This window comes from Tripterygium wilfordii, chromosome 17 (genome assembly GCF_013401445.1).
Source record: "Tripterygium wilfordii isolate XIE 37 chromosome 17, ASM1340144v1, whole genome shotgun sequence".
Lineage (NCBI taxonomy): Eukaryota > Viridiplantae > Streptophyta > Magnoliopsida > Celastrales > Celastraceae > Tripterygium > Tripterygium wilfordii.
In genome coordinates this window covers 9,208,080-9,229,954 of record NC_052248.1, presented here as the reverse complement: position 1 = coordinate 9,229,954, position 21,875 = coordinate 9,208,080, and the positions used below count along the sequence as shown (strand labels likewise).

Here is a 21,875-nt window from a genome sequence, read left to right as displayed (position 1 = left end):
GGAGTAAATCAAGGCTAACTGCAACAAGATCATGGTTTATGGGGAAGAATTTCATGCAGGACATGAGGTATAAAAGATGGTAGACAGACAGAGAGAACACACACACAAACAATCAGTCAAACAGACAACAAAAACTCAAGCCCAAAGGCACTTTCAAGCTTCCTAGCATTTCAATTATTTTTCCAAATCCTTGTCAATTCCAAGCAAATATTATGTTGTTCATTCTAAATTCTCTTGTATTTATTTCTTGTCAAGTTTCAATGCCAACCATCGTTGTGTAAATTGTTCTTGGTGTCTACTTAGTCTTCTTCATCTCAATCTCAATAAAGCGCACTTCAGTGGAGTTGGGGAACCTAAAACTATTGAGGTCCCAAGATAGTTCGTTTAATTGTCCAGATAGAAGTCTTATTTACATTTGGTGCTTTCATTCAAATTAGTGTAGGAAACTATAAGCCTTGGCACACCTATAAATCATTATCACCTTGGGCCACTTTTTGGTGACAACAACCTTTTTTGGCACACTTGGTGGGACTGAAGAAGAAGCATCTGAAAACTACCATGGCACCATGCACCCGCTTGCCAGGAAAATAACTAATTACTGGGGATAATCCACAGGAGCAAAACCCACTGGTAGAAATGGAAGAGGCTGTCAATGATGGTAGCACTGAAGAAAAGCCAGAGCTCATTGAACGACCTACTGGCTTATCTGATGAAGCCGCCATTTTGTTTGAACATTTGGTCAAAACCATCAAAAATCTAGAGGTACGTTCTAACCAAACAATTGAAGATGCCATGAAGCAGGTTGAGCGAAAGTTGGAGCAGAAGTTTGAAGATATGACTACCGGGGGGGCAATTCCCATCACAGAAAGGAGCAAACTACCAGACTGATGGTGGTTACAGCAAGTACACTCCTCCTCCAATGCGCTCTCCATTTGGTAATGGTCAGAATTTCAGGCCTGTTGCATATGGAAATACTAATCCTATGAATAATCCAATTGTCTATGCAACCACTGAATCAGCTGGACCAGGAGCCAACGTCGCTGCAGGGGTGGGTACTGCTCGTAGGATTCAACCTATTATTCCACCACAAACACCACCTGTTGATCCGGAGACTCTCAGACAGTTAGTTCAAGATTTATATGGAAATGGCCTTAGACAGGTTGGTCAGCCATAGTATCACAAACCCTATCCAGCTGTTGTGGATAGGGAGAATCCTTACCCACGAGGATGATTTCACTTTATTCTCTGGAGAAGAAGGGCTGTCCACTGTGGAGCATATTGGTCGTTTCACTGTGCAATGTGACGAATTGGCGAACTATGACAACTTTGACAATCTTCGTCTCAGGTTATTTCCAAACTCTTTGACAGGAGTTGCTTTTACTTGGTATTCCACATTACCAAGAAATTCCATCAACACATGGTGGGAGATGGAACGGCCATTTCATACCCAGTTCTTTAGAGCTGAACCAGAGGTGTCTGTGGCTGAGCTATCCAGATTGGTACAGAAGGCAGGAGAAACCATCGATGCTTATATTGCTCGTTTGAAGAGGCTGAGGAATAGATGCCGCATCTATCTACCTGAGTCAGAATTTGTCAAAATGGCCCAGCGAGGATTGGACATTAAATTGCGTAAAAAGTTTCAAGGTATGGAATTTTATGACTTTTATGAAATGGCAGCAAAGGTCGAAGAGTATGAAGAATTGTTGAAAGAAGAAAGTAGGAGAAAGAAATCTTCTATGGGAACTTACTACCAGGAGATGGAGATGGCTGCTGCGGAGGTGACTTCAGAAAAGAAAGTGTGGGTTTGTCTCACATTATCCAAACCGAAAGCAATTGAGCTAGCAAAGAAACAACCCATGGGTGGTAACATCAATTACACTTTTGATATGACCAAAATGGAGGAGATTTTTGATTTTTTATGGCAGGAAAAGTTTGTTACATTTCCAGCTGGACACAAAATACCATCTCAGGAGGATATGAAAGGGAAGGAGTATTGCAAATACCATGACCTATGGTCTCATACCACCAACAACTGCTGGACTCTGAAGAACATGATTCAGGAGAAAATAAACAAGGGTGTCCTACGATTCCCTGATAAGGAGTCGATGCTGGTAGATGAAGATCCATTTCCTCCAATAGCGACCACTATGCATGCAATTGATATAGATCTTCGTGACTACCTAAAGTTTAAAAGGAAACTGAAGGAGAAATCTCGGGTATGGGAACCAAAAGCTCATAATTCTCAAAATTCTCAGGTCCACAAGGAGAAGAAGGGATGGAAACCGCGCTATGTGCAACCACCAGCCAGCACCATTATCAATGGATGGCAGTTGGTGAAACATAAGAAGTTTCCAGCACCTCTAACCAGAACTCAGTTGAGGAGAAAACAGAGGCAGTATGCTACCTCTATGAGGAGTCACTACAAACCTCCAGTGGTTCAACGCAGCAGCTGGACATGGGTTCGCAAAGAGAAGAAGCAAGAGGATAATCATCAAGTGAAAAAGGATCAACCACTTGCAAAGAAATTCATGGTGGGAGCAATTCAGGTACCATATGAATGTTCTACTACTACTTTAGTTTTGCCAGCTGCTTGGCAGACTAAGAAGCACATAAAAGAAAATCAAATGCCAAAGCTTGACCGGCTAGGGAAAGGTGATCAACCTTTCAGTTCAGTGACGGTGCAGATAATGGACGAAGAGACCCCCAAAAGGGTTATCTTGGAGAAACCTTCAATCCAAATGTCACAACATATCAAGCCACTATATGTCAAAGCACAAATGAATGGCAGGCCAATTGACAGAGTCTTGACTGCCTTCTTCGTCATTGACAGTCAGGCCAAATACCAAGCTTTATTGGGAAGGGATTGGATTCATTCCAATTGGTGCATTCCATCCTCACTACATCAGCTCTTGGTGTGCTGGAGAGGAAATGATGTAGAAATCATTTGGGCAGACAACCAGCCATTCAAGACTACATCAGATCAGGTGGAAGCTCGCTACTACCATGCCCAATATGGACCAATTCAATTCGCAAACAAGAAGGAAGATATGTAGAAAATTGTAAGACAATTATTGCAACCAACGGCCATTGTTCCTTATAGGCCGAGGAGGTCAGAACCAATTATTGAAGAAGTTCCATGATGTGGTCAAAGGAAGAAGAGAAGATAGTGGCGGCTGCAATAAATAATATTGTAGTACAAGCTGCCATTGACAGAATTGTAACAGAAGAAATTAGTGAAAAAGAAATGATAGTAGAAGATGATGGTTGTTTAGCCACTAATAAAAAAGAGGAGTTAAATTGGAATAATTTGAAGATAGCACCGGCCAAATTAGATGATTTGAAGGCCGAAACCCAAGATCCTTTAGAAAAAGTGAACTTGGGGGGCAAGAAGAGTCTAGAGTCACTTACATTAGTTCTACCTTGGATCCATCTATCAAGGTAAAACTAATAGCTTTACTTCACGAATTTCATGATTGTTTTGCTTGGGATTACCAGGAAATGCCGGAATTGAATAGAAAGGTGGTAGAACACAGACTGCCTATCAAGCCAGGATGCAAACCATACCAGCAACCATCTAGAAGAATGTCTTCAGAAGTGGAGTTGCATGTCAAAGAAGAAATACAGAAGTTGGTTAAGGCCGGCTTCATACGGCCAACCAGGTATGCTAAATGGTTAGCCAATATTGTACCGTTAGTTAAGAAAAATGGCAAAATTCGTATCTGTGTTGATTTTCATGAATTAAACACCGCTACACCTAAATAAGTGTATGTTATGCTAATTGTTGATATGTTGATAGATAGTGTGTCTCAACATGAGCTGCTATCTATGATGGATGGTTATTCTAGATACAACCAGATATTTATTGCAAAGAAGATGTTTCAAAAACGGCATTTAGATGTCCAGGAGCGTTGGGTACCTATGAATGGGTAATGATGCCCTTTGGCCTAAAAAATGTCGGAGCCACCTGCCAACGGGCAATGAATGCTATCTTCCATGACATGATAGGCAGGAAACTGGAATTTATATTGATGATATCATTGTCAAGTCAGACAAGGCCAACGACCATGTGGCCGATCTCAAACTTGCATTTGAAAGGATGAGACAGTACCAACTAAAGCTCAATCCTTTGAAATGCGCATTTGGAGTTAAAGCTGGAAACTTACTGGGGTTTTTGGTTCACCAGAGAGGCATGGAGGTTGACCAAAACAAAGGTAAAGCCATATGCCAAGCTCAACCACTGAAGAACAAACAACAACTCCAAAGTTTCCTTGGTCAGGTAAATTACCTTAGAAGATTTATTTCTAATCTTGCAAGTAAGACCAAGGTATTCTCAGAATTATTGAAGTTAAAGAAGGAGGATGCATTCAGATGGGAGTCAAAACACGAATAGGCTTTTCAAACCATCAAGGCCTACCTAAGCAAACCTTCAGTTCTCATGCTACTTACCAGGTATAAACCATTGAAGTTGTATATATCAGCTACTGAAGATTCCATTGGGTGCCGACTAGCCCAAGATGATGATGTTGGAAGAGAAAGAGCAGTCTACTACCTGAGTAGATTATTGACAGATACTGAAGGGCGATATTTCGTGGTGGAAAAGCTCTGCCTTGCATTATATTTTGCATGTACCAAGTTGACGCACTACTTGCTTCAAACTAAGGTGTACGTGATCTCAAAGATGGATTTGATCAAGCACATGCTGACCAAGCCAATGCTGACAGGAAGGATAGGTCAATGGTCATTGGCTTTGACAGAATTCAACCTTAAATGGAGACCACAACAGGCAGTCAAAGGGCAAGCACTTGCTGATTTCCTTGCTGACCACCCATGTCTGGAAATTCCTGAGACCTTACAAGGCATGATAGATGCGCAAACTACACCAATCTTTGAAGATGAAGGTGAAAGGGTGCTAAAGTTCTATGGGTCTAGCACTGAGATGGCTGCTGGAGCTGGGGTGGTCATTCAATCTCCAAGGGGTATAAAAACCACTTTGGCTTTTAATTTGGATTTTGATTATACTAACAACCAGACAGAATATGAAGCACTGATCATTGGCTTGGAGATCTTGCTTGAACTAAAAGCCAAAAATATTATGGCGGTTGGAGATTCTCAATTGGTGCTAAAACAACTGGCTGGAGAATACAAATATGCTAGTTTTACATTTGCTCCATACTACAATACAACCTTGCAATTGCTTGATGATTTCTAGGAGGTGGAATTGAAGTACATTCCATGAGAACAAAATCATGAGGCCAACGGATTGGCCCAACTAGCTTATGGTTTAATACTTCCAGAAAGTTTGATACAACAAATCATCACGGTGGAAAGACGATCTCATCCATCTATCAGAGAAAGAGGTATGACAGTTGAATGCCTAGCTCTTAACGATCAGACGAAAGATTGGAGGAGAAATATCATTAACCATCTGACATATCCCAATGATCCAGCAGCCAAAAAGGTCAAAGTATTGGCAGAGAGCTATGTAATGATCGAGGGTGAACTCTTCAGAAAAGGAGTTGATGGATTGTTACTTCGTTGCCCTAGTTTTATTGAAAGTATGAAAATAATGCAACAGGTACATGAAGGTATATGTGGTGCACATCAAGCCGGTCCAAAGATGAGATGGTTGATAAGAAGACACGGTTATTATTGGCCGACCATCTTTAAAGATTACATTAAATATGCAAAAGGTTGTCAACAATGCCAGAAATTTGGCAACATTCAAAAGGCACCAACAGCGGACATGCAACCTATCATTAAACCATGGTCATTCAGAGGGTGGGCGATCGATATCATAGGAAAGATTTTTCCAGCATCATCGAAGGGTCATCATTTTATCCTAGTGGCTACTGACTATTTTACAAAATGGGTAGAGGCAATACCCCTGAAAAGGGTCGAACAAGCAGAGGTAGTAGATTTCATCAAAGAACACCTTATTTTCATATTTGGCATTCCAGAAACCATCACAACTGACCAGGGGACAATGTTAACTAGAGGGGAGGTCAAAACATTTCTAGAAGATTATGGAGTCAAGTTGCTCACATCTACTCCATACTATGCTCAGGCCAATGGATAGGCAGAGGCTTCAAATAAGGTGATCATCTCTATCTTGTAGAAAACTATTGAGGATAATCCCAGACCATGGCACAAGATACTACCAAAGACTTTATGGGCCTACCGCATATCCAAGAGAACAAACACTGCAACCAGTCCTTTTGCTCTCACTTATGGGCATTATGCAGTATTACCTATGGAGCTGGTAGTCCCATCTTTGAGGATCATGAAGCAACATGATCTATCTGCTGAAGAATATTCAGAAGCTATGAACATGGAACTAGAACAGTTGGATGAAAGTAGGATGGAGACTTTGAACATGATGATAGTCCAAAAGAAGAAGATAGCAAAGGCCTATAACAAGAAAGTGAAGAAGAAAGTGTTCCATGAAGGCCAAATGGTGTGGAAGGTGATCCTACCACCAGGAATCAAGGACAGAGAGCTAGGCAAATGGTCTCCAAACTGGGAAGGACCCTTCAAGGTCCACAAAATTCTCAAAGGCAATGCATATTGGCTGGCAGACCTAGATGGTCAGCCACATAAGAGATTTATCAATGGCAAATACTTAAAGCCATACTTCCTAAGCATTTGGGAATCTACATCTGTAATGATATAAAGGATGTGAAAGCATTTGGCCTTATTGGCCGCATATTATGAATAAAAAATATTAGATGGCCACAGGCCACACAAAAGAAATTACAAATAAATGATTAGCAATTATAAAAGAAAATATCCGAAATTAGGGCCAAATAATGGCCAAAGTCAAGTACTAGAAGCCAATACAGATGGCAATAAAATTATTTCTAATAAATCAACCAAGGCCAAACAATGGTCAAAATCCAACAATCAAGTTAGCATATGCTTCAGACCCGACCAGGTATTCTGATGTGCTTGAAGGCGTGCTTGAGTTAGCTGCAAATCTGAAGACCAAGCATGAGCATCTGATAGTTGTGACTTGATGGAAGCACCCAGAGTATTGAGATTTTACTGAGCATCTTGGAATCTTTCATGCACCTGGTTTCTTGCATCATATTACTGCAGAATCTTACCTTTCAAACCTTGGATCTTGAGTTCTAAAGTCTCAATTTCTTCTTGAGCAGCAATGATATTCTTCTGAATCCCAAGGTCTTCAGCAGCCAGGTTTTCAGAGTTGGCAAGTAAAATTTCATAAGCAGCTCGATCGTTAGATAAACCTTCCAACTTGCTAGATAAAGTTTGCTCCAGAGAATAATCTTGATGAAAGGCAGTGGGTAGATGATGCAAATCATGCTCCAGATGAATGAGTCTACTTTTACTTTTGGGAGCTATCTGAGGATCTGCCAGCAGAGTCTTCACATGCTTTAAAGCTTCCTTACCATATGCTTCTTGAACATCCGGAAGGTTTTTCTCAAAAATCTGGACCAATCTATTGGTGGCACGCTATAGTTCTTCCTCAGTTGGCACTTTGCTAGCAAGAGGAGGCGGAGTTAAGAAGGAGAAATCCAGACCTGCTATTGGATTTACCACGCTGGTTGGAATAATAGAGGTAAGTACCTTGAATGATGTTGCTGCCTGCATACATAAAATACTGTCATAAGTATGAAAGAATTATTTCTGATAGCAAAATAAAGAAAATGAAAGATATCAACCTGAGAAGAGAGAGGAGTAACTGAGCCAGAAGGTTGGTTAGAAATTTTGGGAGTGACAATTGGCTCATCTGATGAAGGAACTCCTGTATAACTGGTGGAAGTCTTTTCACTCTCATCTCCAGAAGCTTCATTATCATCATCTCCTGAAATTGTAATAGGCTCTGAACTGGATTTGGTGGTCTTTTTAATTCTAGTAGAAGATCGTTGAGGTCTTCTCACAGCCACCACCTTCTTATGGGTTTTTGGCTTCTTCTTGGGGGAGATTGCCTCATTTTTAATGTTCAATTTTCTCGAGGAAATTGGTATAGCAAGAATAGCTGCACAGTATATTGCCATATCAGAATTTCATAGACAAACAAGCAAATGGAAAAAGAGGTAAAGAAAACATACCATGTGTAACATCTGCAATGTCTGCCTCAAATTCAGTATTGAGAGGAGGTAGCGGATGAAGTGGAAGCAGACCTGTGTAATATCTTTCCCTCCAGGATAGATAGTCAGAAGTACAACCAGGACTGAATGGTGGTAGCAGTTGAAACACAAATCTTCTCAAAGCGTTTTTATTGGCAGCCACCTGGTTTTCGATCCTTTCTCTGGACTGAACACTAGTCCTCTCTTCTCTATGAGGGTTGTAATGGGAAAGGCGGTTAAGAGGCACATTTTGGGTATAACCCAACTACCTAGAACAGAGCTGAGGATTGTAGGCCTCAAAGCCACAAATAGGGTTCATGGGGTTATCAATATTGGCCCTTCATGGAGATACCTGGGTGTAACAAGATTGGCCCAGAAATCACGAAGGAGATGGTTCATTACCATAGATATGGTAACTTTTGAAGACAATAATGGCATAAAAGGACTACTAGGCAAAGTGTCAGTGAACAAGAAATATTCAGAATCAGGTCGATTTGAAGGCAATAACAAGAAGAAATTGAAGATTTCTACAAAAGATCTATCACTGGTGCAAGCCAAGACAGACTACCCATAAGAAGTGAATTTGGTAGGTAGTTGATAACCAGGAGCACGTAGAGCGGGGAAGTAAGTGAACAGCCAAGGCTGAAGAATCCAAAGGCTACCAAAAAAATGATGGTAATAGGGTTTCTCAAAGGTGAGCAGAGAAAGACAGTGATAAATACGGCCTAGCCAAATACTACCTAAAGCTACATTCTGACCTTCAACTAGGGCACACACAAGGGGAAGATAATCTTTGGCAGGTTGATTTGCAAAGGTACCGAAAACATACCTGCATATTAGACACCATAAGAATAGAGCATGTTCTTTGAAGGTAGGTTCTCCAAGATGCTTTGTGGAGCTCAAACCCTGGTAGGAAAAAGTTTTCTTTTCCTCCATTACTCCTACCTCGGTGATTCTGACAGAAGAAAAGAGGCAGGGAGCATTTGGACCTGTAATGGGTAGCCAAGTTAGGGCATACATATCCCTCAGGGTGATGGTCATATGGCCACTAGGAAAAGCAGAAGAATTTGTCGAACGGGACCAGAAACAGCAGGCCACTAAAATCAAAGCTGGGTCGAAGGGAATTGGCTCAAGAGTCATGTCAATAAATCGATCAAGTCCTTACTTCATCCATTGTACACCGAAGGTAGTTCAAAATCGATTGACCCAGTCTCTCCATCCCAGAGGTGGTTTGGGCCAAGAACGATGTCGTTCCAATAGCGGTAACTCATTTGCACGGTTGGCAAGTAGTTCTTCATGAGAGAGTGGTGAAAAGCTCGTCATTTTCTCAGTGGAAAGATAGGAGTCAATGGAAGCAGTATTTGGAAGAAAGGAAGCCATCGATTGAAGGAAAAGAAGAGAGAAAAAGGTAAAGGCTTTCTCAAACAGATTATGGAAGGAAGAGGCATGCAAGAGTGAGAGATGAAGAGGCAGCAGCTGATCAAATTAAATGAGGTAAGAGAAAAGTTTGAATTTTAAATGGATTTATTTGATAGTAATTGATATTTGAAGGGCTATTGAGAAGGGCCGAAAAACCAGCTTGGAATTCAACTTTGAATAGTTGAATTCAAGCTGGGGGGCAATTGTTGGCACTAAAAATATTATGGGCTAAGCCTAGTTCATGTACAAGGCCCAAGGTGCAGCCTATACAACCCATCATCAATCACAGCCCATAAGCCCATATTGTTGAAAAAGAGAAGCCCAATTGATGAGTATAACTGCCCAAGAAAGAGTAGTGCTAAGAGTGGCCCATAAAAAGAGGAAGAAGTGGTGACAGTTACTAGGGGTGTAAACGGGCCGGGCCGAGCCGGGCTTTGCCATGCTCAGGCCCTGCCCGTTACTTTTATGAGAAGCCCGAGCTCGGCCCTAGCCCGTTAGGGCCTGTAAAACATCAACTCGAGCCCGGCCCTATGAAAAGCTCACGGGCCCGAGCTCAGCTCGCGGGCTGCCCTTTGATAAACTTATTCAAATATAAAATCAAGTTTAAACATAATCATTAATAGTTTTACAAACCAGAGTTCACCAAATTAATCATTCATACATGATACATTCATAAAAATAAAAATAAAAAGTCCAAAAGTCCAAAAAAACACCAATTGACCATCAAATGCAAAATGAAACTTTTCATTCCTCCATCAAATAGGCAACACAACCTCTTGAGGCATGTCTTCAGTCTACAAAGACAAAACAAAAACAATATTAATTTTGATTTAAAAACATTGAATAAGGCTTAGTTTAAAATGACAAAACAACACAAAAATAATATTGATTACTCACTTTAGATGCTTTCTCCTTTACCCCATGCAGATTTCGAACCCAATCAGCACCACAAACTAAAGCTTGCACAGTTTCAATGGCTAAAGAAGATCGATAGCTATCAATGATTCGACCACCAGCACTAAAAGTAGCCTCTGAAGCCACTGTGCTAGCTGGTATTGCAAGAATATCACACGCCATCCTTGATAAAGTATGAAACTTGAGGTTGTTCAAACCCCACCAAGCTACGGCATCAAAGTTCATTGATTCTTCTGGTTTGCATTGATGAATACTCTCTTCCAAATAAGCATCCAATTCAGATTTTGAAGGTGGAATGCTTTCAGTTGTTCTCACAAATTGATGAAACTTAGACCATCCAGAATCTTCATTTAATTCAGTCACACAACTACCACCACCACTAGTGAAACTACTACCACCCTCCCCACTTTGTTCAACCATACTTTCTTCTGCTCGAATTGCCTCATAATACTCTTCATAAAGCGCATACAATGCTTCACGCACTTCTTTAATTTTTTCACTAACTTCCCAACATGGATAAATAATTGGAAAACAAAATTCAATCAACTTCATCTTGCATCGGGGATCTAAAACAGCAGCTATAGACATCAACAAGTTACACTCACCCCAATATTTATCAAACTTTTCATTCATTTTTAGAACCATATCCTTAATGTAGTCATTCTCATCAAGTGCTTTTGATTTCAAAACTTCTTTCACCCTATAAATCTCAGATAAAAACAGATTTGAAGTAGGGTATTCACTTCCAGACATGATATTTGTAGCCAAACTAAACACTTGGAGAATTTGACAAACATTACGAACCCTATCCCAATCTTCAAAACTTGGCAGATATTTGTATTGGGGTTCCCTTTCTTTGAAAAGAGGGAATGCATCCCTGAATTTCAATGCAATAGATAACATCTCAAATGTGGAGTTCCAACGTGTGGGACAATCCAAAATCAGCTTTCTATAAGGCAACTGCAATTGTTTAACAATCTCACTAAACTTGAGAAGCCGAGAATCAGATTGTTTCACAAATTTAACACTCTCCCTAACATTATGGATGATATCTTCTACAACCCTAAGGCCATCTTGCACAAGAAGATTTAATATATGTGCACAACAACGAACATGGAACAACCGACCTCCAAGCAACAACTTCTGAGTTCTAGATAATGTAGTTTTCAAAGTTCTAATAGCAACATCATTATAAGAAGCATTATCAACAGCAATAGAGTAGATTTTATTTTCAATCCTCCACTCATTCATGCATTTAAACAGAGCATCAGCAATATCAACACCTCCACGTGGAGGAGGCACATTCACAAAACTAAGAACCCGCTTCTGTAATTTCCAATCGACATCAACAAAATGCCCAGTAACCACCATATACTCTATTTGTTGATTTGATCTCCAAAGATCAGTAATCAAGCTAATTTTGTTCACATTCTTCAACGTTGCCTTCAACTTAATTTTCATCATCTCATACACAGCCATACAATCATTTTTAGCAGTAGCACGACTAATGCTCTGAAAATGTGGGGTGCTAGTTTTCATCATTAAATTAAAACCCTCTTGCCCCACAATTGTGAAAGGATGCTCATGCATGAGAATAAAATGTGCAATTGATTCTCTCATTTTTCCTTGATCATATTGAAAATTAGAAACAATACCTACTTCCTTGTTCACTGGAGATGGAATCAAGTTCAGCATCTTCTGTGATTTCAAATTTACTTTCTTTCTTGTACATCCATCTAGATGCCTCTTGAAATGAGTGGTAGTGCCTCCACTAATAACCAGCCTTGCCTTGCAATGAATGCACTCTGCTCTCTTCACTCCATCTTTCCCCATTACATCCTTGAACTCCAACCAAACTGCAGATGTTTTTTTCCTTTTCTTCGTCTCAAACAGGCCACCTTCTGCAGTCTCTTGTTGATCATCATCAATAGCAATAGGATTACTCGGATTGCTCTGTGTAGCACCAGATATTGAAATTGCAGTAGGAGAGCTTGAAACAGATTGTTGATGGGAAGACCCCAATGTTGGCATGTTCTCTAGATTTGTCATGTTCTCAGTTCTCCTATCCTATGAAGAAGAATAAGTCACTTTAATTACAGTATAATGAAGAAGAAAATGTAATCAGACCTGAGACTGAAGAAACATAACCGAGAATGAATAAAAGGATTAAAAATAGAGAATGAAGAAACAGAACTCACTTTAACCCAACGCGGTGGAGGCGTGGAACACTGGAGCTGTGACTGTGAAAGGCGCGGTGAAGGCTGGAGACTGGAGAGAAGAAAAGACAACTCAAATGAACAAACCCTAATACCCTATACAGTTTCGCCTTTTCGGCCTTCGCGTGATGATTGACGAGTGAAGACAACTCAAATGAATAAGTAAAATTAATATTTGATAATAATATAAGTAAAGTGAAGTGTGAAGATAAGATAATATAAGTAAAGTGGAGAAGGTATGCCCCTTTTGCGCATAAACAAAAGATAAGATAATATAAAGTAAAGTCAAGATAAGTCATAACAAATAACCAATAAGTGATAACAATTAACAAATAACCAATATAGAAAATTACAATGATGACCGATGTTGGTGTGTATATATATATATATATATATATAAAATATAAAAGCCCTAGGGCTTACGGATCGAGCTTTACCATGCTCAAGCCCGGCCCTTTTATAGAAAGAGCCTTAAAATGGGGCCCTAGCCCAGCTCTTTTATTTTGCGAGCCGGGCTTGAGCGGGCTTTTATCGGGCCGCTCTCAAATAGCTCGCGGGCAGCCCTGTTCGCTTACACCCCTAACAGTTACAACAAGGTGGTCCATGACGGATCGAGTTTAACACAAGAGGGGGGGTGAATTGTGTCCCCAAATTCCAATTGGAATCCCTTTTTAAATTTAAACAAATTAATGACAATTAACACATAGCACACAAATTTGGACTCTAATGATTATCCTAATCAATATTCAATCCAATGCAAGATGTGATACAATATAGTGAATGACCAAATATCAAATAATCAAGATTTGCACAACACAGATTTTCAAACAACACACTGCACACAGATTTTTCAACTCAGGTTTCACCTATCAAATGATGTCGAAATGCAACAAAATTTTATATGCAATGTCACAACACCTTAATAAACACTATATCAAAATTTCAGATCAAAATTCAAAGATTAAGTAAGTCTGCTAATCTCGGACAGATTAGGGTTTTGAAAATCCTGCAGTTTGAAACAAGTAGTAAATATAAACAAGTAAACAAAGAAATCAACACAGCGATTTATAGTAGTTCGGAGACCCTTCTCCTACGTCTACTACCTAGATTCACCAACCTAGGATTTTCCCAACTCCACTAAGGTGTGGTTTTAAGAGACCCACAAAACTCCTTACACCAAGGGTTTCTAAGAACTCCCTCAAACTTCAATGTTTACAATTTCCCCTAACAAAGGGAATTTCTCAATGGGATTTTCAGCCAAGGTTCTCACAGGTTACCTCAAGGGTATTTGGTGTGGAACTCTCAAGATTACAACAACACTCTCAAAGCTAGGATTTTAAGAACAAGAGAGGTTTAGATTGTAAGTAAACAAAGCCTAAAGGATATAGGAACTTCCCTTTTGCAAAAGCAAGAGTAGTGAGAAGTCCTTGATTGTAGAGGCTTGTATTGGAGAAGATTGTTGTAGCAAATAGCAAGAAAGCTTGATGATTGATGAACTTGATAGCAAGAGGTTTCTCTCAAGGATAATTTTCAATTTGCTTCTCCAAGTTGTATGAAAGGGAAGATCCTCTTTTAAAGGCAATTCTCTCCTATGCTTGCAGCCATTGGATCAAACTTCAAGAGTTGATCTCTACCATCCATTGCAGCTCCTAATCTTGGTCATTGATGATTTGAACAAACAAATCTCCACCATAGAGCATATAGACGTTGCACATGCTCCTTTTTTAAGTCAAAAATTGCAAGCAAGAAAGTTGTCTTATGCACAACCATTTGATCAATGTATGTCTTCAAATCTTGACCATTCAAACTCTCTTTAATTCTCAACCATGGATGTAGATTGTACTATGCCATCTTGTCCCTTCATTTTGAATCAAAGACTTCAAAAGTGATCTCTTAGTCAAGGATCTTGTTTGATTGCACCTAACTTTCTTGGTAGCACATGTCTTGAGTGAAAATGTCAAGGATCTTGTTTGATTGCACCAACCTAACTTTCTTGGTAGCACATGTCTTGAGTGAAAATGTCAAAGAAGAATATATCACTAATGATAGAGAGGACAAGGTTTGTCCCACATGTTTGAAAAGAGTTGTATCTCCATGAAGACCACAACCAATAGCCTCAATGTTTGATTCATTCAACTTGATTAAGTGCCTTAGTGGAAAGTTGGCAAATATAGGATTTTTCATAGTTTCCTAAAGCTCCAAGCTCATTCTTAGAAACAGGACTTCGACCATTCTTGAACATACTGAATTTTGAGCCATATGAGACCACAATGATGATTAACCTACAAAGAAATAGGAGGTAGAACTCCCCAATTGCATGTAAGCTCAAAGAGCTTCATAGGTTAATTACATTAGAAAAACAACCCAGAAAATTTATATTACTGCATGATAAATCATTTTATATGTATTAGAATGTCCATGTAAAATTTCATAACAATCGGAAATCGTTTGGTCACTCAACCAAGCAATTAGATCACTAATAGTGAAACCGATAAATTCTAAGTGTAAATTCAAAGTCATTTTGCAAACTCAGTGTAAATGACCTTTTCTCTTGAACTTTACTAAATCAAATATGTTCATAGTGATGAAAATAAGATGCACACGAAATTTCATTTAAATCGGAGTTCATTTGGTTCACCACGTTCACAAAGAAAACATATGCACAAAATTAGGTAAAACCTAGTTTTGGCGGAATTTAAGCATATGACCAAATATATATGTGATGCACTTAATTTCTCATGATTATAGTCCTAGAACATATATTAAACCTTCATGTGCATGTGGTTCAAGTTTCAAGTCATTTGGACCTAAGTTGATTAAGATATGATAATTGGAAAATTGATGCTCTAACTTAGTCCATGTATGTTTGTTTTCAAAACTTAATTTCCAGCACTATCTCAAAAATATATAGTCATTTAAATTCAATTCATATAAATCAAATATTGCTTTAATGTTTCATTATCATTTATAAATGAGTTAATATCATCAAAATTAGACATATAGGACCATAGGTCCAACAATCTCCCCCTTTTTGATGATTACAAAACATGCATGATATAAATGTTTATTTGATTGTAATTGAACTTAATATCAATTCAAAGTGCATTAAAAAGTTTAATGATATCAATTTAAAACAATTTTGAAACTCATATACAACTTTAGTTAAGTAAGCTTAGCTCCCCCTTACTTTAACATCTATTCTCTCTCAATCATGGCATATACACTCCCCCTTAAGTTATGCCTATATATGCATTTTGGCAAATGATTTTAATGCAATTTATCATCATGTCTCTCCCCCTTTTTGTAATAATTCAAAAAGTGGAGAACTAAGGGGTTGATGCAAGTTTTGTAAAAGATTTATAAGCATTTTTGAGATTTTATCACAAAAGTGATTTAAGACCATAAACATGCTTCAAGTTCTCATCAACAAATAGTCATGGCAATACACCAATTGAACTAATAGAACCTAAGTGACCCAATTTGGAGCCTATCACACTAAGTGACCCATGGCCTCCTAATGACACTAGGTTACTCCCCCTTCAATCATGCATACCAATTTATACATTTAGCTTATAAGCACATATCACCAAGAAAATATAATAAGCATTCAAGTTCAAACTTGGGATATCAATCAAACAAGGATATGCATTCAAGTAATATGCACTCAAGGTGCTTCACACAAACCCAATGCATTTCTTAGTTTTATGAATCTATCCTTAGCTAAAGGCTTAGTGAACAAATCGGCAATATTATGTTCCCCTTCTACATGTTCAAGCACAATGGTCTTTTTAGCAACATGATCTCTAATGAAATGATGTCTAATGTCTATATGCTTAGCTTTACCATGATATCTAGGATTCTTAGACAAATGTATGGCACTTATGTTATCACAAAGAATTGGAATGTTTGAAAATTCCATATTAAAATCAAGCATTTGTTGTTTAATCCAAAGCAATTGGCAAGTACAACTACCAATAGCCATATATTCGGCTTCGGTAGTGCTCAAAGCAACACATGTTTGCTTCTTGGAGAACCAAGATATGAGCATATTTCCTAGGTATTGACAAGTACCACTAGTACTTTTCCTATTTATTTTGCAACCCGCAAAGTCGGCATCTACAAATGAATGCAAGTCAAATGAAGATTTCTTATCATACCACAACCCTAGGGAAGGTGTGTCCTTTAAGTACCTAAGAATCTTCTTTATGGCCATGAGATGTGTTTGCTTAGGATTAGATTGAAATCTTGCACACATGCAAACACTAAACATAATATCGGGCCTAGATGCGGTCAAGTAAAGTAAACTACCAATCATTGACCTATATCTCTTTTGATCAACATCATTACCATCTAGGTCGGGTTCTAATTTGGTTCCCACTCCCATAGGTGTGGATAAACCTTTAGAAATATCCATGCCAAACCTTTTTAATATCTCATTTGTATACTTAGTTTGACTAATGTGAGTGCCAAGTGGGGTTTGTTTAATTTGTAAACCTAGAAAGTAAGTCAACTCACCCATCATACTCATTTCAAATTCATTCTTCATGCATAATGCAAAATCTTCACACATAGATTCTAATGTAGCACCAAACACAATATCATCAACATATATTTGCACAATTAGCATATCAAGACCTTTGTATTTAATAAACAAAGTATCATCAATACTACCACATTGAAAACCATTTTCAAGCAAGAACTTAGACAATCTTTCATACCAAGCTCTAGGAGCTTGTTTTAAACCATATAAAGCCTTGTCTAGTTTGTAAACATGGTTTGGAAATTTCTTACTTTCAAATCGGGGAGGTTGTTTAACATAAACTTCCTCATTTATCACACCATTTAAAAATGCACTTTTCACATCCATTTGAAAAAGTTTGATATTTTTGTAACATGCAAATGCAAGCAATAATCTAATAGCCTCTAACCTTGCAACCGGTGCAAAGGTTTCATCAAAGTCAATGCCCTCTTCTTGGCAATATCCTTGGGCCACTAATCTAGCTTTGTTCCTAGTTACATTACCATTTTCATCCATCTTATTCCTATAGACCCATTTTGTTCCTATAATGGTGTGGTCTTTAGGTTTAGGACAAAGAGTCCAAACCTTACTTCTCTCAAATTGTTCTAACTCCTCTTGCATGGCATACACCCAATCATTATGCAAAGCATCACGTACATTTTTAGGCTCTACTAAAGAAAGCATGGCAAAAGAGTTTAAAGGATTAGAATTGACCGTAGAGTCCCTTTTGGCTCTTAGTTGCCTTCTTTGATGCAAGTCTCCAATAATTAGTTCTTTTGGATGAGACTTCATCACCTTGTATTTGTGAACACCCGGTTGTTCCATAGCATTTTCAGCTTCATTTTGTTCTTCATTTCCCTCGGGTTCACCTTCACTTTCTTCATTTGGTGGTGTTTCTTCATTTGAGATATTCATCTCCCTTAAGTTCTCCACCAAAGGGACATCATCTTCATCTTCTTCTAGCAATTGTACTCCATGTGTACCTTCATTTTTGTGCTTCAAAGGATGTTCCAAATCTGAAAATTTATTTTCTACACGCACATTTGGAGCAAGTGTGATCATATCATCGAATTTAACATTTACACTTTCTTCCACAATTTTAGTTCTAGAGTTAAATACTCTATATGCTTTAGATGATGATGAATATCCTAAAAATATTCCAATGTCACTCTTTGCATCAAATTTATCCAAATTGTCTTTGGTATTTAAAATAAAACATTTAGCACCAAAAACCTTAAAGTAATCTACTTTAGGTTTCTTGCCATACAAGAGTTCATAAGGAGTTTTATTTAATCCTTTTCTAATGCTAAGTCTATTACTCACATAACATGCATTACTAGTAGTTTCGGCCCAAAAATATTTAGGAAGATTATATTCTAGAAGCATGGTTCTTCCTAGTTCTTGTAAAGTTCTATTCTTCCTTTCTACAACCCCATTTTGTTGAGGTGTCCTAGGAGCACTAAACTCGTGTTTAATACCAAAAGAAGCACACAAAGAATCAAAATTAGCATTTTCAAATTCACCTCCATGGTCACTTCTAATTTTTGAAACCTTTAAGTTATGCTCATTTTGCAATCTCCTAAGTAAGTTTTCAAAAGCATGCAATGCATCACTTTTATGCACAAGAAACAAACACCATGTAAATCTAGTATAATCATCCACAATAACAAATGCATAGTATTTTCCACCTAGACTCCTAACTCTACTAGGACCAAATAAATCCATATGTAACAATTCTAGAGGCCTAGAAGTACTAATATCAAGTTTAGGCTTAAAAGACTCTTTAGTTTGTTTACCCCTAACACAAACATCACAAACATGTTCAACATTGAAATTTAACTTAGGCAATCCTCTAATAAGTTCATTAGCACACAACTTTTTCAATGTAGACATTCCGATATGACCTAATCTTCTATGCCAATGCAAAGCATCATCATTCTTAGCAAGCAAGCAAGATATTTTAGAATTTTTCATAGCATCAAAATGCATTACATACATATCACCACTTCTACTTCCTAATTTCACAACATTACCATAAATATCAAACACATAACATTTATCATTTTTGAAAAGAATATCAAAGCCTTTATCGGCTAAATGACTAACACTCAATAAATTAAAAGATAAATTTTCACCAATCTTACTTCACTAAGGGAGAAAGAAGAGTTACCTATGGATCCCAAGCCTAGGATCTTACCTTTGACCTTGTCTCCAAAGGTCACAAATCCTCCATTCTTCTTTGCTTCAAAGGATGTGAATAATGAAGCATCTCCCGTCATGTGTCTAGAACAACCACTATCCAAATACCATTTGCATGACTCGGATTTGGATTTTAAGCACACCTAGATAAACACATGTTTAATATACCTTAGGTATCCAAACTTTGGATCCTTTGGGGTTAGTAGCAATAAAGGCATATGCATCAATTTTGAAAGTTCTCATCACATATGCTTTCTTTTCAAAGTCATTCAACCCTTTAGGCACCCAAACCTTCTTCACATAAACTTTCCTCTTCCTAGGTGTAGTTTCCTTAGGAACATTAGCCTTACCCTTGGGGTAGGTACCATTTTTGTTCACGTTGACCGTGGCCTCCTTAGCCTCTAGGGTGTCCTTAAGTTTCATAGGATCATATCCTAATCCACTCTTGTCAAGATAATGTCTTTGAGATGCAAGAAGTTCATCTAATTTAGAAAAACTCATAGAAAATTTTGAAAATTGTTTTTCAAGCATATTGTATTTCTCATTGGCCATATCAAGCTCTTTTTGTAGAGAAGAAGAGTTAGGCATAATAATGCACTCATGATCATCCCATGTATCCAACTCACCTTCTAGCTCATGAATCCTAGCATGCAAAGCATCTAAGTCATGTGAATTGCTAGATGATGCAATGTTACTAGAATTAACACATGTTTTCAATTGATCTTTTAAATCTTCATTTTCTTGAACTAATGCATCAAGTGAAAAACATACATCATCATATTTAGATTTCAAATCACAACATTCATTTAGATGCATTTTTTCTACTTTAGAAAGTCTACTAACTTCTTTCTTAGCATGCTTGTGTTTATGCATCAATTTCTCATAAGCAATATAAAGTTCATCATAAACACAAGAGAGCTCATCATAAGAAGGTTTAGAAGATGTTACCATCTCATCCGAATTTGATGAGGACACTTCCTCTTCCTCATTTGCCATGAGACACAAGTTGGCTTGGAGTTCCTCTTCACTATCACTTGAAGATGATGATGAAGAATCATCCCAAGTGGCCTTGAATGCCTTCTTCTCCTTCTTCCCTTTTTCCTTCTTCTTCTCTTTCTCTCTATATTCCTTATGCTTCTTCTTTTGAAGCTTAGGGCAATCGGTCATAAAGTGACCTACTTTGCCACACTTAAAGCAAGTACTCTTTTCTTTCTCTTTCTCCTCTCTCTTTTCTTTAAAAGCCTTTCTATTCTTGAATCCTCCACGTTTGTTCATCTTCAAGAACTTCTTGAAATGCTTAGCTAATAGGGCTGCCCCTATTTCACTATCATCATCACTAGAATCCGAACTAGTGTCACTATTGATCCTAAGAGCTAAGCCATTTTTCTTAGGTGGTGCATCTTCCTCATCTAATGTTGACATCTCCAACTCATGTGTCATTAGACTTCCTATTAATTCCTCTATCTTAAGCTTCCTAAGGTCTTTAGCCTCTTTAATGGCTACTACCTTATCTTTCCAAATCCTAGGTAAACTCCTAAGGATCTTTTGGACCTTATCAACTTCCTCATATGGTTTGTTCAAGGCTTCTAATTCATTACATATGCAAGTAAGTCTAGAAAACATCTCCCTAATGTTCTCACCATTCTTCATTCTAAAGGTCTCAAACTCGGTGACTAGCATGTTTATCTTATAATCCTTCACTTGACTTGTTCCTTCATGCTTCAACTCTAACATATCCCAAATCTCCTTTGCACTCTTACATTGAGCTATGTAATCAAACTCACTCCTAATAAGTGCAATGTGCAAAATGTTGATTGCCTTATTATTTAGGCTAAGTAATCTCTTATCTTCCTTAGTAAACTCACTCTTTTCCTTATCCACCATCTCATCACCCAAAAGTTTTCTAGGAACATAAGGACCATTCTCTACAACTTCCCACAAATCATAATCAATGGAATTTATAAAAATTTTCATCCTATTTTTCCAAAAACCGTATTGCAAGCCATTGAAAAATGGTGGTCTATTCATGGATAGGCCTTCGGCCTCACCATAAGAATTAATATTTGCCATAAATATACCAAATAGGATATAACTCCTAGTTTTAGCTAACCTGTTCCGATACCAATTGACGGATCGAGTTTAACACAAGAGGGGGGGTGAATTGTGTCCCCAAATTCCAATTGGAATCCCTTTTTAAATTTAAACAAATTAATGACAATTAACACATAGCACACAAATTTGGACTCTAATGATTATCCTAATCAATATTCAATCCAATGCAAGATGTGATACAATATAGTGAATGACCAAATATCAAATAATCAAGATTTGCACAAAACAGATTTTCAAACAACACACTGCACACAGATTTTTCAACTCAGGTTTCACCTATCAAATGATGTCGAAATGCAACAAAATTTTATATGCAATGTCACAACACCTTAATAAACACTATATCAAAATTTCAGATCAAAATTCAAAGATTAAGTAAGTCTGCTAATCTCGGACAGATTAGCG

At 38.0% G+C, this 21,875-nt stretch overlaps 1 protein-coding gene across 3 annotated transcripts; it reads right to left on the bottom strand.

Annotated features, from left to right (window-relative positions):
* Positions 1–10,106: 10,106 nt before the first annotated feature.
* Positions 10,107–12,944, bottom strand: LOC119982271 (zinc finger BED domain-containing protein RICESLEEPER 2-like). 3 transcript variants are annotated; one of them, XM_038825570.1, is made up of 3 exons: positions 12,623–12,944; positions 12,080–12,486; positions 10,107–10,303 (listed from the first exon to the last, which is right to left on the bottom strand). In XM_038825570.1, exons 1-3 carry the CDS (start codon positions 12,937–12,939, stop codon positions 10,299–10,301), a joined length of 729 nt encoding a protein of 242 aa, XP_038681498.1. In that variant the 5' UTR covers positions 12,940–12,944; the 3' UTR covers positions 10,107–10,298. The 3 variants fall into 3 exon arrangements, with proteins under 3 accessions (XP_038681498.1, XP_038681497.1, XP_038681496.1); XM_038825569.1 differs by having other exon boundaries at positions 12,084–12,486; XM_038825568.1 differs by lacking the exons at positions 12,080–12,486; positions 12,623–12,944 and adding an exon at positions 10,407–11,285.
* Positions 12,945–21,875: the final 8,931 nt, after the last annotated feature.

Excerpts from the sequence above, each read along its gene's own strand:
- LOC119982271 (XM_038825568.1), bottom strand. The coding sequence starts at position 11,177 with ATGTCTGGAAGTGAATACCCTACTTCAAATCTGTTTTTATCTGAGATT. Across the intron at positions 10,304-10,406 it reads TAAAGGAGAAAGCATCTAAA|ACTGAAGACATGCCTCAAGA; the intron begins GTGAGTAATCAA and ends TTGTCTTTGTAG.